The sequence below is a fragment of the Paramisgurnus dabryanus genome, chromosome 14 (assembly GCF_030506205.2).
Source record: "Paramisgurnus dabryanus chromosome 14, PD_genome_1.1, whole genome shotgun sequence".
In the NCBI taxonomy this organism is placed as follows: Eukaryota; Metazoa; Chordata; class Actinopteri; order Cypriniformes; family Cobitidae; genus Paramisgurnus; species Paramisgurnus dabryanus.
Genome location: NC_133350.1, coordinates 19,383,588 through 19,397,618, shown reverse-complemented (window position 1 = coordinate 19,397,618; position 14,031 = coordinate 19,383,588). Strand labels below are relative to the sequence as shown.

Sequence of the window (14,031 nt, the reverse complement as noted above, 5' to 3'; positions counted from 1 at the left end):
ATTTAAATTTTTGGGTGAACTATCCCTTTAATATTGAACATTAAACTAGTGAAGTTTCTTTACATTTTCTATACACAGAATTCAAATTCACTGCATTTTCCTGTTCTCTTTTGATTGACAGGATATCTGCTGTGACTATCTGCTTTTTTAAACTATCAGCCGATAGCCCATAGTGTAAAAAGTTGCTTTTATCGACCAATAATCTGAATACAGATTTTTGGCAGATATATTGGCGTATCTCTAATTGTTACCTTACCATGCACTCTTTAAAATAATTGTGCTTAAAAGGTTCTTCAGCAATACCATATAAGGACCATTTTCGTTCCACAAAAAAACAAACATTCGGTTAAAAGTTCTATAAATATCCATGTCTATCCTACCTTTTTATAATCTGAACCTTTTTTAACCACAAATAACTTTTTTGTGTCACAGAAAGGTTCTTCAGATCAAGGTTTTAATGGAACCATTCAGCCAAAAATGGTTCTTATATAACATCGTGAAACACGTTTATTTTTAAGAGTGTGACTTGAATCTCTGAAGATTCAGAGACATTATTGCATTTTACAAGAATCGCAGAGATCTACAGCAAACATGCATTTGGTAAAGTTCTCAGACAATCCTCAGAGACATGGCATGTGTAATTTGATACAACTACGAGAATGATAATCGAGTTATTGTTTGACATAATTTACCACAATCTACTTTGCAGTAAGAATAATAGCATCATGATACCACATCGCAGCTTTTTCATAGGGGATTGATCAAACTCCTCCAATCGGTTGTGTCTGCCATGTCGTGATGTTCAGATACAATTATTTGCTCAATTTAAATTACAGGGCCTATTCTTGGGATGTCGTACGTAGATAGAGTTAATTACAGCCTTCCTTTGAAAAGATGACTACATCATTTTCTTTCTCCCGAATCGTGTGTTGTTATAATAGATATCTACTTTATTCCATTTACTTATTTTAAGCAAAGCGGAAATTATTTAAGAACGTATTGATATATCTTTCCACAAATCCAATCCTTTTCTGAGCAAAAACAATGTTCACTGCCCATCTTGAGTTCGGCAGGCCAAAAATAAAAAAGACCATTTAGGTGAGAGACAAACAACAACATAGATAAGAGCTTTCTGACGTGAATGGTCGGCTGAGGTGCCTCTCACGGCTAATGTGTAGTAGACGGATGAGATGGGAACGGATGCGCCAAAAATGGCTTTAAGAGCCCTACTTGCTGAATTGGCCTGATCTGAGGTCAGCTGGTTGAGGACCTTGATGTGCAGGCAGTTGAGATTGGTATTGTGATAGCCATGGTGGATTCAGAATCAAACACTATAGGCTGATCTTGGGTCAGTTTAGAGTAAGAGGGTTGTTATTGAAAATCCACACAGAGGAATTTTTATGTTCGGTCAGCTATGAATAATAGGTTTAAGTATAAGTAAATGCCAATCATGATTTGTTAGGTTGTGAAAAAGGTTTTTGCTGATTAAATATCTATTTATTTCTGCGAATTCATTTTCCAAGGTGATTTGAGTGTATTTTTCAATTTTTTTTTTACCCAAATTGCAATATTTATACACACTTGCATGTGATTTCTCAAAGATTTTTAGTGTTACAGCAACACTAATGAGCAAATTGCATCCAAAGTATATGGTGCTGTGCATGAATAAAGCAGTGGGTGGATGAAACCTCTATGTACTCTTTGTTGGCTGTTTGTAATCTGGGATTACACATCCATTTGCCCTCTCTGATCTGTTATGTAACATTCTGTATATGCATTAGAGTTTACTGTGTGTATGTGAAAGGAAAGGAGTAGTTGTATGTTTACACATGTGCGGTGGACAGCAGTGTGTCCAGGTGTTTGAGAGAGAGATAGAGAATGAAAGTATGAAAAATTAACATCATGAACAAAACAAAAGATTGTCGCTCTTTAATGATAAATAAAAACATCTTCAATAATAAAAAATATTCTAGTTCACATACATCATTTATATTCAAAGCAACATGTTGATAACAACTCTGCCGAAGAAATAAAATAACGCTAAGTATTGTCTTCACACATACAGTGTGCTTTAATGACTATGCAAAATTATACATTTAGATTGTAGTTCTTGCTTTCCTGCAATCACAGCGTTGCAGACGGCATTGCTCATAAACGATACAACATCTAAAAGACATGAAAAGAAGAGAGAGAGACAGGCGGAGACAGAGAGAAAGAACTCAAGGGACATGAAAGCAATGTGTCTCTACCCCAGGCTGACTGATTACTAATGGGAATCTGTTCTCAGAGAGAAACCCCAGCCCACCATTCCCACGCAATCAACATGAGCCCAGTAGGCACCTGGGGAACACAACACACACAAACACGCACACATGCACAAATAAGCACATTCCATCATGAAGTGAAAAGGGTTGCGCTAACAATAACAGGCAGTTTCATAGGTGCACAGAAGCGTAATGAAATGACACACATGCAAGCGCACATCTTTAGCTGGAGTATATTTTGGCTAATACACTCTATTAGTGCTGTAACAAGCTTAATATAAAAAGATTTATGCTATCTTGGAAATTGTTTTTCGTTCCACAAGCTATAAGACACGACGCTTTAAGAGATCTCATTTCAAACAACTTGGATTAAACATAGCACCTGACACACAAAATATGAGTTATGTGAGCATATTGACAGACAATGAATATGAGGTATAAAAAAGCAGTCAATGGTGATTCAATAAATCATTATGGATTGATGTAATACATATGTACTTAAAGGTGCAATGTGTAATTATATTGGATCTCTTGACAGAAATGCAATATAATGAACATAACTATATTATCAGTGGTGTATTAAGATCTTACATAATGAACTGTATTGTTTTAATTACCTTTTTATTACCGTATCTACATACACCTTGGGTCTCTTTACATGGAAGTCACTGTCATGTTTCTACAGTAGCCCTACAGTAAATGGCCAAACTGTTCTACACAGTGCGTTTCATCCCTATGTTGTCTCAGACAATGGCATGTTTGTCCTGTGGCAGCTACCGTAGCTTTTCAGTTTACATGCAAACCAAATAATCTGTTTGTAATCGTCTTGATGGCTCAATCGTATTGAAAAGCCTTCATGTAAACACTTTAATCAATATGATTGAGGTTGATCGGATGCAAATTTCGATCGTTTCGAAAAGGGTGGTGTAGTCCAATCTGTGATACGATTAGCAGGAGAAAAGTATGCATGTAAACTCGTGAATCATACTATTTTCTCAATCGGATGGAAAAATAAATTTTGCACATGCGCAAAATAACTTAGCTCTAATTTAAAGGGATAGTTCGGCAAAAAATGATATTAAACCCATGATTTACTCACCCCCAAGCTGTCCGAGTTGCATATGTCCATCGTTTTTCAGACAAACACATTTTCTGATATTTTAGAAAATGTTTTAGATCTTTCAGTTGATTAAATGTAATGTTACGGGGTCCACCCATAGTCCACAACCTTCAAGTCCAAAAAAAGTGCGTCCATCCTTCACAAATTAAATCCAAACGGCTCCAGGATGATAAACAAAGGTCTTTTGAGGGTAATCCGCGTGGTGTTGTTTTAGAGATATCCATATTTAAAACTTTATTAACGAAAATAACTACCTTCCGGTAGCGCCGCCATCTTAGTCGCGTCCGCATTCAGGATGAGAGCTTACGCAGCCTACGGAGGCTACTCTGCTGCTGCTCTGTGCCCCCGCCCTCCGAATTTGTCATACGTCACTAAGAAAAGTGCGTACACTACGCTAATACTCTCTCCTGAATACAGAGGAGTCTAAGATGGTGGCGCTACCGGAAGGTATTTATTTTCGTTAATAAAGTTTTAAATATGGATATTTCTACAACAACACCGCGCGGATTACCCTCAGAAGACCTTTGTTTATTATCCTGGAGCCGTTTGGATTTAATTTGTGAAGGATGGACGCACTTTTTTGGACTTGAAGGTCGTAGACTATGGGTGGACCCCGTAACATTACATTTAATCAACTGAAAGATCTAAAACATTTTCTAAAACATCCGAAAATGTGTTTGTCTGAAAAACGATGGACATATGCAATTCGGACAGCTTGGGGGTGAGTAAATCATGGATTTAATATCATTTTTGGCCGAGCTACCCCTTTTAGTATCACATATTTCTTGTCACAGAAACACACAATAGCAATGCAATGGCAAAATTAAGGTAATGGGGTCACGCTCTGTACATTCTGTAGTGCTTATGTGTTCTTTCATAACATTAGGCTACATAAAGCATTAAAATAGCATTGTGCCTTTCGAAAAATTGTGTTTTAATATTTACATTGCCAGATTTCGTTGATTAGTTATTGGTATTTGGGCTGTGAATAGTCATTGGGATGCTTTTGGGCTAGTTTTGAATGTCCATAGGGATGGTTTTGATAAGCGAATCTGGCAACCCTGCCGTTGCGCTTGCGCAGACATTAGGTTCGGATTATACATATAGAATGTACATGTAAACGAACATTTTAATCATATTGCAATGTTTAGGGTGCATGTAAACTGTATTATCGTAACCTTCAATTGGATTAAATTCAGTCGGATTGACAAAATTTTGTGCATGTAAACATAGCCATTGTGCTTTCAAAATTTAGGTTGTTTGCAATTCACAATCTTACAGCTAGATAAAACCACTACATTACACATTTAAAGAGAGGTGAAGGAATAGTTCCTTTCCAAATCCAGATAACTTTCCTTAATATAACAAAGAGAAAATGTTGAACACATTGACAACCTTTTCCATGTTAAAGAGGGTCTGCAAAACCTAAAAAAAACCCTGAAAGTAGTCAATATGAATCATGTTTTATATTCCATAATCATTCACTATACATTTTTATGTCTGCATCTTGCAGGTTTTTAGCAGGACTTTAACAGATTTGACATCACTGTGATATAACCAATCTTTATTGACAAATGTATTTCTTAAAATCAAAATTAATGTATTTCATGAGCTAGACATTTGTCACACATTAATAGATATTATTTCACTACATTTATTAATACATTATTAGATATTATTTAACAGCCCAGATCCCTATTTACTTTAATTTTGTGTGAAACGGTTGCCAGTACATTTGTAAGCAGTGGGCATTAAAAATCTGAAACGGCTGATTCACATCTCTGCCTGATCTTTATGAAGTATATTTTTAGTACTGTGTATTTGTTAGGTATTGTGATGTATGAATAGCTGTAAATACTGAAAATTGCATCATTTCTATAACCACAGTGTTGTAATCTCTCATTGTACGCTAAAGCTTTTGAATCAGTGAATACAGTCTTGCTTTTAGACTGAGTGACATTTGGAAAGCCCTTTTCTATCCCTCAAGCTCTGGTTCTCTTTTTCATTTTCATTTTCTTTACCTCTCTCACTGGTAAAAAATAATAAAATAAAGCTGTAGACATGGGATGTTGACTGTCCATGATATGAACAATACTAAAACAATTGAGCATGACTGGATGTATGTATATGTTAAATCACTAGTATAGTTATTTGTGGAGAGTGTGGAAGTACAGAGTTTCAAACATCATACGATTTATTGATGAACAATTTATTGAGAACAATTTTTTATATAGAAAATGACTCAAATGACTATGAAAGTATAGGTTAAGCCTAGATCTACGTGAGTCGCATTATAATTCGTAGGGTCAAGCAGGGTTTCAAAATCCACTCTTGGACAGACGATTCTCTGGTGGTACTTGAAATGTATCGGGTACTTGGTACTGTACACAGTGGAAAACCCCCCAAAATGAGCTGTACCGAGCCTTACCGGGCAGTACTATGCAACGGAAAAGCGGCATTCGGTATGGGAGTGGCATATTTTGAGTTTTGGTGTTTGACCTAGGGTCAATGGGCTAGTTTTGGGCTAGTTTTGATTGGCCGTTGGGCTAGTTTTGTTCTGCAAACCTGGCAAACCTAGAGAGTTAATCTAAACCTCTAGTGCAGTGTGCACCCTCAGAAATTGGCCTATAAGCTTCCCTTCCCCCTATTTGTCCCCACCCCCACTCATGTGATGGAAAACAGTCTGGAGGCTATCAAGATTTTAGCAGTTTGATCTGACTCAGTTATTGCCCCTGTTAAGTGTAGTATTCTAGTAAATGTGTGCGTACGCGCGTCAGTGAATTACTACCCATGGATTCTGATGACAAGCGTCTGCATTTTGTCAGTTTCTATAGTAACCAGCAATAGGCAGGTGTGAGGTGAATGTAAGGTTGTATATGTGTAGCCTGTACCGAATTTACTGTTAGCACATAAAGAGCCTGGGAAATAAAACTGGACTTTCGAAGAATGGAACTTTAGTGAATCATAGATTTGAAAACAATAGTTTACAAACATAGGTGTGATTAATGGGGAAGAAGGGAAAGAAGACATCTGAATAGAGAGAGACTCATTTATTGCACCTCGGATGCTCTATTTGCACCAGCGTGTGCCAACAGCAGTAAAAAAAACATACCCTGCACTTTACAACATTTTAACTTTCAGTTTATGGATGAAAATGTAGTAATTTTCAAAGTTTAAAGAAGATGAGAAGACTGATTAAAAAAAGGAAAATGTGAATGATTCATTAAAGATTAACAGTTAAATTCTGCCCAATTATTGTTCCATTATTATTCATTCCTGGTTGCCTATTCATTACTTGCATTCCAAACCCTTCAACACATAAAATGTATAGTCATTTACGATATCTAATTATATGACATAACCTTTTGCATAGCTTGCCTGAGACTACTTGCAGGCAGTTGGGTCTTATTATACACTCTTGTTCACTCTAAAAATGCTGCGTTGTTTTAACCCATGGTTGGCTAAAATATGGACAAAACTAACTGCTGGTTTAAAGGCGGAGTGCACAATTTCTAAAAAACGCTTTGGAAAAGGGAGTCACACCGATTACCAATACACACTTGTAGCCAATCAGCAGTAAGGGGCGTGTCTTCTAACCGACATCTTTGCCTGGGTTGCTTATGTGTGGGGCGGGTCTATCAAAAGAAGGTCCAGATTGTATTAGGGTAGGGGCGTGTTTGGTTAGGTGATTTCAAATATCAACATTAGCTTTCAAACAGTAGGCACTCCGCCTTTAAACGTATCTAGAAAATGTCAATATTTACAACAATCATGCGTTGAAACAACCAATCATATGTTAATTGGTTGGGTTCAGTCTAAAATGCTGGATTGTTTTAACCCATGGTTGGGTAAAATATGGACAAACCTAACCGCTGGTTTAAACTAACTTAGAAAATGTCAATATTTGACCCAACCATGTGTTGAAACAACCAAGCATAGGTTAATTTAAACCCAAGGGTTGGGTTCACTCTTAAATGCAGTTTTTCAACCCATGGTTGAGTATAAAATGGACAAACCCATGCACCTGCTGGTTTAAACTAACCTAGAAAATGTCAATATTTGACCCAACCATGTGTTGAAAACTGCTGGGTTGTTTTAACCCATGGTTGAGTACAAAATGGACAAACCCAACTACTGGTTTAAACTAACCTAGAAAATGTCAATATTTGTCCCAACCATGTGTTGAAACAACCAAGCATAGGTTAATTTAACCCCAACAGTTGGGTTCGTTCTAAAATGCTGGGTTGTTTTAACCCATGGTTGAGTAAAAAAAATGGATAACCCCAACTGTTGGATTAAACTATAGAAAATGTGAATATTTGACCCAACCATGTGTTGAAACAACCAAGCATAGGTTAATTTAAACCCAACAGTTGGGTTCACTCTTAAAATGCTGGGTTGTTTTAACCCATGGTTGAGTATAAAATGGACAAACCCACCTGCTGGTTTAAACTAACCTAGAAAATGTCAATATTTGACCCAACCATGTGTTGAAAACTGCTGGGTTGTTTTAACCCATGGTTGAGTACAAAATGGACAAACCCAACTGCTGGTTTAAACTAACCTAGAAAATGTCAATATTTGTCCCAACCGTGTTGAAACAATCAAGCATAGGTTAATTTAACCCCAACAGTTGGGTTAATTCTAATATGCTGGGTTGTTTTAACCCATGGTTGAGTAAAAAATGGATAACCCCAACTGTTGGATTAAACTATAGAAAATGTCAGTATTTGACCCAACCATGTGTTGAAACAACCAAGCATAGGTTAATTTAGGTTAACCAGAGTTCTAAATTCAGTCAAATTTAAGTGTGTTAAAAATCACTAACAATCACGTATACAATCAACAAAAGCTCAAATCTTCAAAAATGTTGAAAGCCGAATTTTTAGGCTTAACTTTAGTTCTCATGTCAAACAGCTCCGGATGTCAGCAATGCAAGACTCAAAGCCTCAATCCAGAAGTGCATTGTCATGGTGACGTAGGGTAAACATTTCAATGAGAGTGTTTTGCGGATACACTTTAATTGCTCTACATCAATGGCCTATCCACTATAATCACTACTGCAGTTACCATGGGAGTAATTGATCTAATGCATCTGCCTCTTATAGTTATGAGGTCATACTGCTTGATAACCTGAGAGGGGATAATGGGGTAAGCAAGGGGTGTGATCATGTGTACTCAGTGACCATGGTAACATAGTCAATGAAGAGAAACACCTGGGATTTTCAAAGGATGTTTGGCATTCACCTAGACACACGGATCTCCAAGCAGAAACGACTGACCATTTGGTTAGTGGTGGTCCAGGTGGAGGTGGATATACTAACATATCAAAGGGTGGTCAGGTGTGACAAACAAAAGAAAATTAATATATGCAGCAGCATCTCATTGAGTTAAATCAGTGGGGGAATAAAATAGAAATTGTGTTTGCATTGATCCTTGATTATTATGTGTATGTGTGTTTGTATGCGAAAGAGACAAAATATAAAATGCCAGCAAAATATTAAGTAACATTGCTGTCTCTTTAAATGTTAAATTACCCATAATGCTTTACAGCAATAGACAGAGACTTTAAATGCTGCATATTGTTGTAAATGCTTCAATGTGTATCAATGAGGCTTAATTCAACTACTGAACTACATTAATAATTTAAATTTTCTGTACCACTTATGGCAAGGTAAACTGACCAGCATTGTAGCTTACAATGTGTACCATAGATAGTACACCAAGGCTATAAGCCACTTAAGGCCATTGTCATATTTTTGTTTAGCTTTCAACATTGATTCAATCACCATGCGGGTTGGAAAAGGAAAAACGTCTCGCACTTATGCACACAATAATTTTGCATTTGCTGTAAAACACTGTCAGTTTCTTTTATAGCATTAGTTCTTCCCCTCCTTTAGTCGTAAAGCTCGAATTCAAAACTAAAAAGCACATGTTTTTGTGATTTATTGTTTTCTACATAAAATCATCCTACATAATGTTAAGCACATTCTGTGAAAAATAACTTTGATATCTTTATAAGTAATCAATGAATGAAATCAAACTTTGATGCTCCTAATCTCATAATTAAATTATTCAAAGAGAGGGTCACATTTTACAATTCTCATAGCTAAGAAAAACTACAGGGAGGAAATAAACGCAGAATAAGCTCTATAATTATCAGTTACTGATTCAGTTATAAGAAGAGTGATTAAACATGCTGTCAGCCTTTTAATAATTTTTGTGTTTTGAATGTATCAATGTTGAAGGAAACATTGAAGGAGCTTGCAAACATTAGGATAAAAGTAAGACATGGTTTAACCGTAAAAAAACAAGTATAAACCAGTACAGTAAAGCAATATAGCAGGTGAACACATTTGTCTGCAGAGCTCTGTGGAAAATCATGCTGTGATGTGTAAGCTACTGATGCGTGTTTCAAAGGTTTTAAAGGGGTGGTGGTCTCTTGCCTGACATTGAGTCTGTTTCTGCAATGTAAAATTGACAAAAAGTTAAAGGAAAACACCACCGTTTTTCAATATTTTACTATGGTCTTATCTCAACTTAGACTAATTAATACACACCTATCTTTTTTCAATACGTGCACTTCATGCCTCATAAATGTGTTAGCATTTAGCCTAGCTCCATTCATTCCTTAGGATCCAAACAGGGATGAATTTAGAAGCCACCAAACACTTCCATGTTTTCCCTATTTAAAGACCGTTACATGAGTAGTTACACGAGTAAGTATGGTGGCACAAAATAAAACTTTTGTTTGGAGCCATAGAAATGAATGGGGCTAGGCTAAATGCTAACACATTCACGAACCGCTGTACAAAGAAGTGCACACATAGAAAACAGATAGGTATGTATAAATTAATCTAAGTTGAGGTAAGAACATAGTAAAATATTGAAAAACTGTGGTTTTATCCTTTAAGATTATATTATGAATAGTGTTCGCTCTAACGGATCAAGAGCCACATATTCCTCTACAGACTAAAAGTCAAAGTAAAAGAATAAAACTTCTGCTAACTCCTACTGGATGACTTAAACAGATTATTGCTATCAGTAATACTGACTGCCATATTGCAATCATTGCTTTCCCTTTCCTTGAATAAAAATGTTTCTGGCTCACACTTACAGATGCTGATAACATCTGGATATCTGTGATGCGTTGCTGCCACAATTTTAACTTTAAAATCAAATTAATTTAAAAGTACATATTTCAATAGAAGTCTTTCTGATGTTTCCTTATTTACATTTTATTTTATGCTTCTGAGAACTGTGTAACTGTTGTTTAGAAAATAAATTGTATTTTTCTTCCCATCTCTTCTCTTTTATAGATCAGCAAGCAACAGCTTCAAACAGTGAAAGATCGTTTCCAGGCTTTCCTAAATGGAGAGACTCAGATTGTAGCAGATGAAGCCTTCATCAATGCTGTCCAAAGCTACTATGAGGTTAGCATTATTTATACCATCAACATTCTGGGTTTACGTTCCTAATGGATCTCAATTTGCATGAGAAATCACTGTAAATACACAAGGTAAACATCAAGTGTCACTAGAAGTTAGCCCTAAATCCTTTGGGTACACAGGCTACAGATGTATCAGATCTCTCTGAATTAGGAATGCGTATGCTGACACTTAGATCAACATTCATAGCTGTTTCATAGGCTAGAAACCAACTTTGCTCTGAAGAAAAAGTGCAGTTGCAGACAGACAGATGATAAGACATCGAGCTGAAATAGGATCTATAGATGATTTGAAAGCATCATAAAATACAGGTTTTGTTAGTGTAGTTTTTAAAGTGCACTCACCTGACATATCATAGCACTATCCTGCAAAACCATTAAGGGTGGTCTTCTCTCCTGGTAGCTGCCACGTTGAGATCACATACCAGTAAGCAAAAACCTAACTATAGACCCAATATAGTCCAGCTATGAGTACCACTTCTACCCTAAATAACCTTGAATTACATGGCATGTAACCAGTTTTTGTCTAAATAACTTAACATGTTCTAAGCGTATTTTTGGGCTGGGGTTAGACGTCTATTAAACTTTCACTGACAGCCCAAATTTTGCCTTGTTTTAGCCAAAATTTCTTGCTGGGATGTGACCAGCTGAATTAATAAATCCTTGGTGACAAACATGCCTCCAGTTCCTCCAATTGTGGGAGTTAACAAACAAACAAAAAACATTCCCTAAAATAATAAAATACTTTTTTTATTTAGCACATTTATTTTGCTTTTATCAAAGTCCCTTTAGGGAAATCACACCAGTAGGCGTCCATGTTTGCATGTAATTTCAGTTATGTAAGACTAAAGTAATTAAATGGAGAAATACAGATATCTCTTAAATTGCATGCTAAACTCACAATTAAATTAAACCTGACTGTATCAACTATAATATAACTTTTGTTTCTTAAAGCTCACATAACACACACTGTTTCTGCTTATCTCATATTAATTAATTAAAGTTTATAAAAAGACAGAACAGTTGTACTGAATCTTTTCGAATAAATCCGAGCTCCTGGAGGTGTACCGTGGACGGTGTGAGTCACTTGCAAGCAACACACACAAAACATTATCCTACTATTTCTGGATAACTTTTAATTCACTACATGCATAGGTGTCATTTACACTGGGGACGCTGGGGACATGTCCCCACCACTTTTTGAAATGGCTGATTTTGTCCCCACCACTTTTTGAAAGCATTTGGTTAAAATGTTCTGAAAAATCAAGCAATACATGCAATGATAAAAAAAAAAAACTTAGTATTTTTGTCAAAATATTTTGTAAAAATATGTACAAATTCTTAAATTAAGATGCGCAAAACGACCCAAGAAAATAAGTCTAGTTTTTAGACTAGTTTTTAGACCAAAAATATCAAATTTAAGTGATTTTGTGCATAAAACAAGCAAAAAAATCTGCCAATGGGGTAAGCATTTTTCTTGAAAAAAAAAGAAAAATTCAAGAAAAATTTTCTCACCCCATTGGCAGATATTTTTGCTTGTTTAAAGCATAAATTCACTTAAATTGTTTAGTTTTTGTTTAATAACTAGACTTATTTTTTTACGTCATTTTGTTCATCAAGAAAATACATCTTGATTTAAGAATCTTTAGATATTTCTACTGAATACAAGACAAAAAATCTAAGTAAGAAAGTCAGATTTTTAAGAAATTTTTTTTTTGGTATTTTTGTCTGGTTTTCGGTAAAAATATCAAAACAATTCTTAAATTAAGATGCTTTTGCTTGATGAGCAAAAATCGAGTTTTTAGACCAAAATTATAAAATGTAAGTGATTTTGTGCATAAAACAAGCAAGAAAATCTGCCAATGGGATAAGCATTTTTTTCTTGAATTTTTTCTTAAGTGTTTAAGAAAAATTTTCAAGATTTTTTTGCTTACCCCAGTGGCAGATTTTTTAGCTTGTTTTATGCACAAAATCACTTACATTTGGTATTTTTGGTCTAAAAACTAGACTTATTTACTTAGGTCATTTTGCTCATCAAGAAAAAGCAACTTAATTTAAGAATTTTTAGATAATTTTTTATTGAAAACAAGACAAAAGTACTAAGAACATTTTTTCTTGAAAATAATTTTTTTGCAGTGAACGACTGTTTTGTGGTCCAGGGTCACATATGTTGCGTTGTGTGCTTATAGTGTGTTTTCTTTGACATATGTAATGAATTTCATTGTAATCATTGACTTAAAGTGCTGCTGTTTTCTACCGTATGGTGCTTTGGCACTGTTCGGTTGAGCTGGTGTTGTAGGGACTGTTACATGTGCAGTCGACATTGTTGAGGGTTTTATGCTGAGTATTTTTGTGTTGTTGACTGGCCTACACTATGCCCATTTTTGATGTGCCGTTATTCAATATTTTTTCCTTCCTGCCGTAATGTTTCTTCATCTAATCTTTTGTCCTCACCACTTTTCAACACAAACTGACGCCCCTGACTACATGTGCATGTCATTAACATTATGCACTTATGTGCCAATTGCCAACAAAAAACTGACATTTGATGCAATTTTACTTAGCGCCTGCGACTCATGACTCGGTTGGGACCGCCCCATTTCAACAAATCCATATCCATTGTTTTCATAATGCTGGGTTTTTTGGGAAGCTGAACAAGCTTAAATTTCCCTAAAAACAACCTGATCTCACAAATTTCCATTGTATAGTCACAGAATATTTTGCTAATTTATTCGTGTCATTCTTACAGATCAAGGATGTCATTTTATGTAACCCAAGCGACAATGGTAAGAAAATAGGAAGAACAATTGAGTAACCAATACATGAAACTGACACGGAAAAGAAAGTCAGTGGTACGGACAAAGAAAAATTTGGAGATCCGTGAAAATGACACATATAAATAAGCTAAATATTCCGTCACTATAATACAGAAATTCGTGATGACTCTAATTTTGTGTCAGTTCTTGATTGGTGTTTGCGTGCACTATTCTGGTTAAAGTGCCCATATAAGGACTTCCGCTGTAGTTACTGCACTGAAATTGCCCATAAAAGAAAAAAATGAAAGGTTGTCATGTATGAATCTTTCATGTTCGAAAAAACTTTCCGAAACTCGTATATGCCCTGGCGCACAGGTTGGCATGTCTTGGGACTTTTTACAGAGCCCCTCCCGGCAGAGAATTGTCAGTCTTTATCGATTGATG

General features: G+C 35.7%; 1 protein-coding gene across 14 annotated transcripts in view; it reads left to right on the top strand.

Annotated features, from left to right (window-relative positions):
• cadpsa (Ca2+-dependent activator protein for secretion a) overlaps positions 1–14,031 on the top strand; it is a 157,830-nt gene that overhangs the window by 10,464 nt on the left and 133,335 nt on the right. For all 14 annotated transcript variants that reach the window (XM_073811878.1, XM_065241449.2, XM_065241448.2 and 11 more), the window contains exon 3: positions 10,704–10,817. In XM_073811878.1, the coding sequence (XP_073667979.1) occupies positions 10,704–10,817 (114 nt within the window). The remainder of the gene's footprint in view (positions 1–10,703; positions 10,818–14,031) is intronic.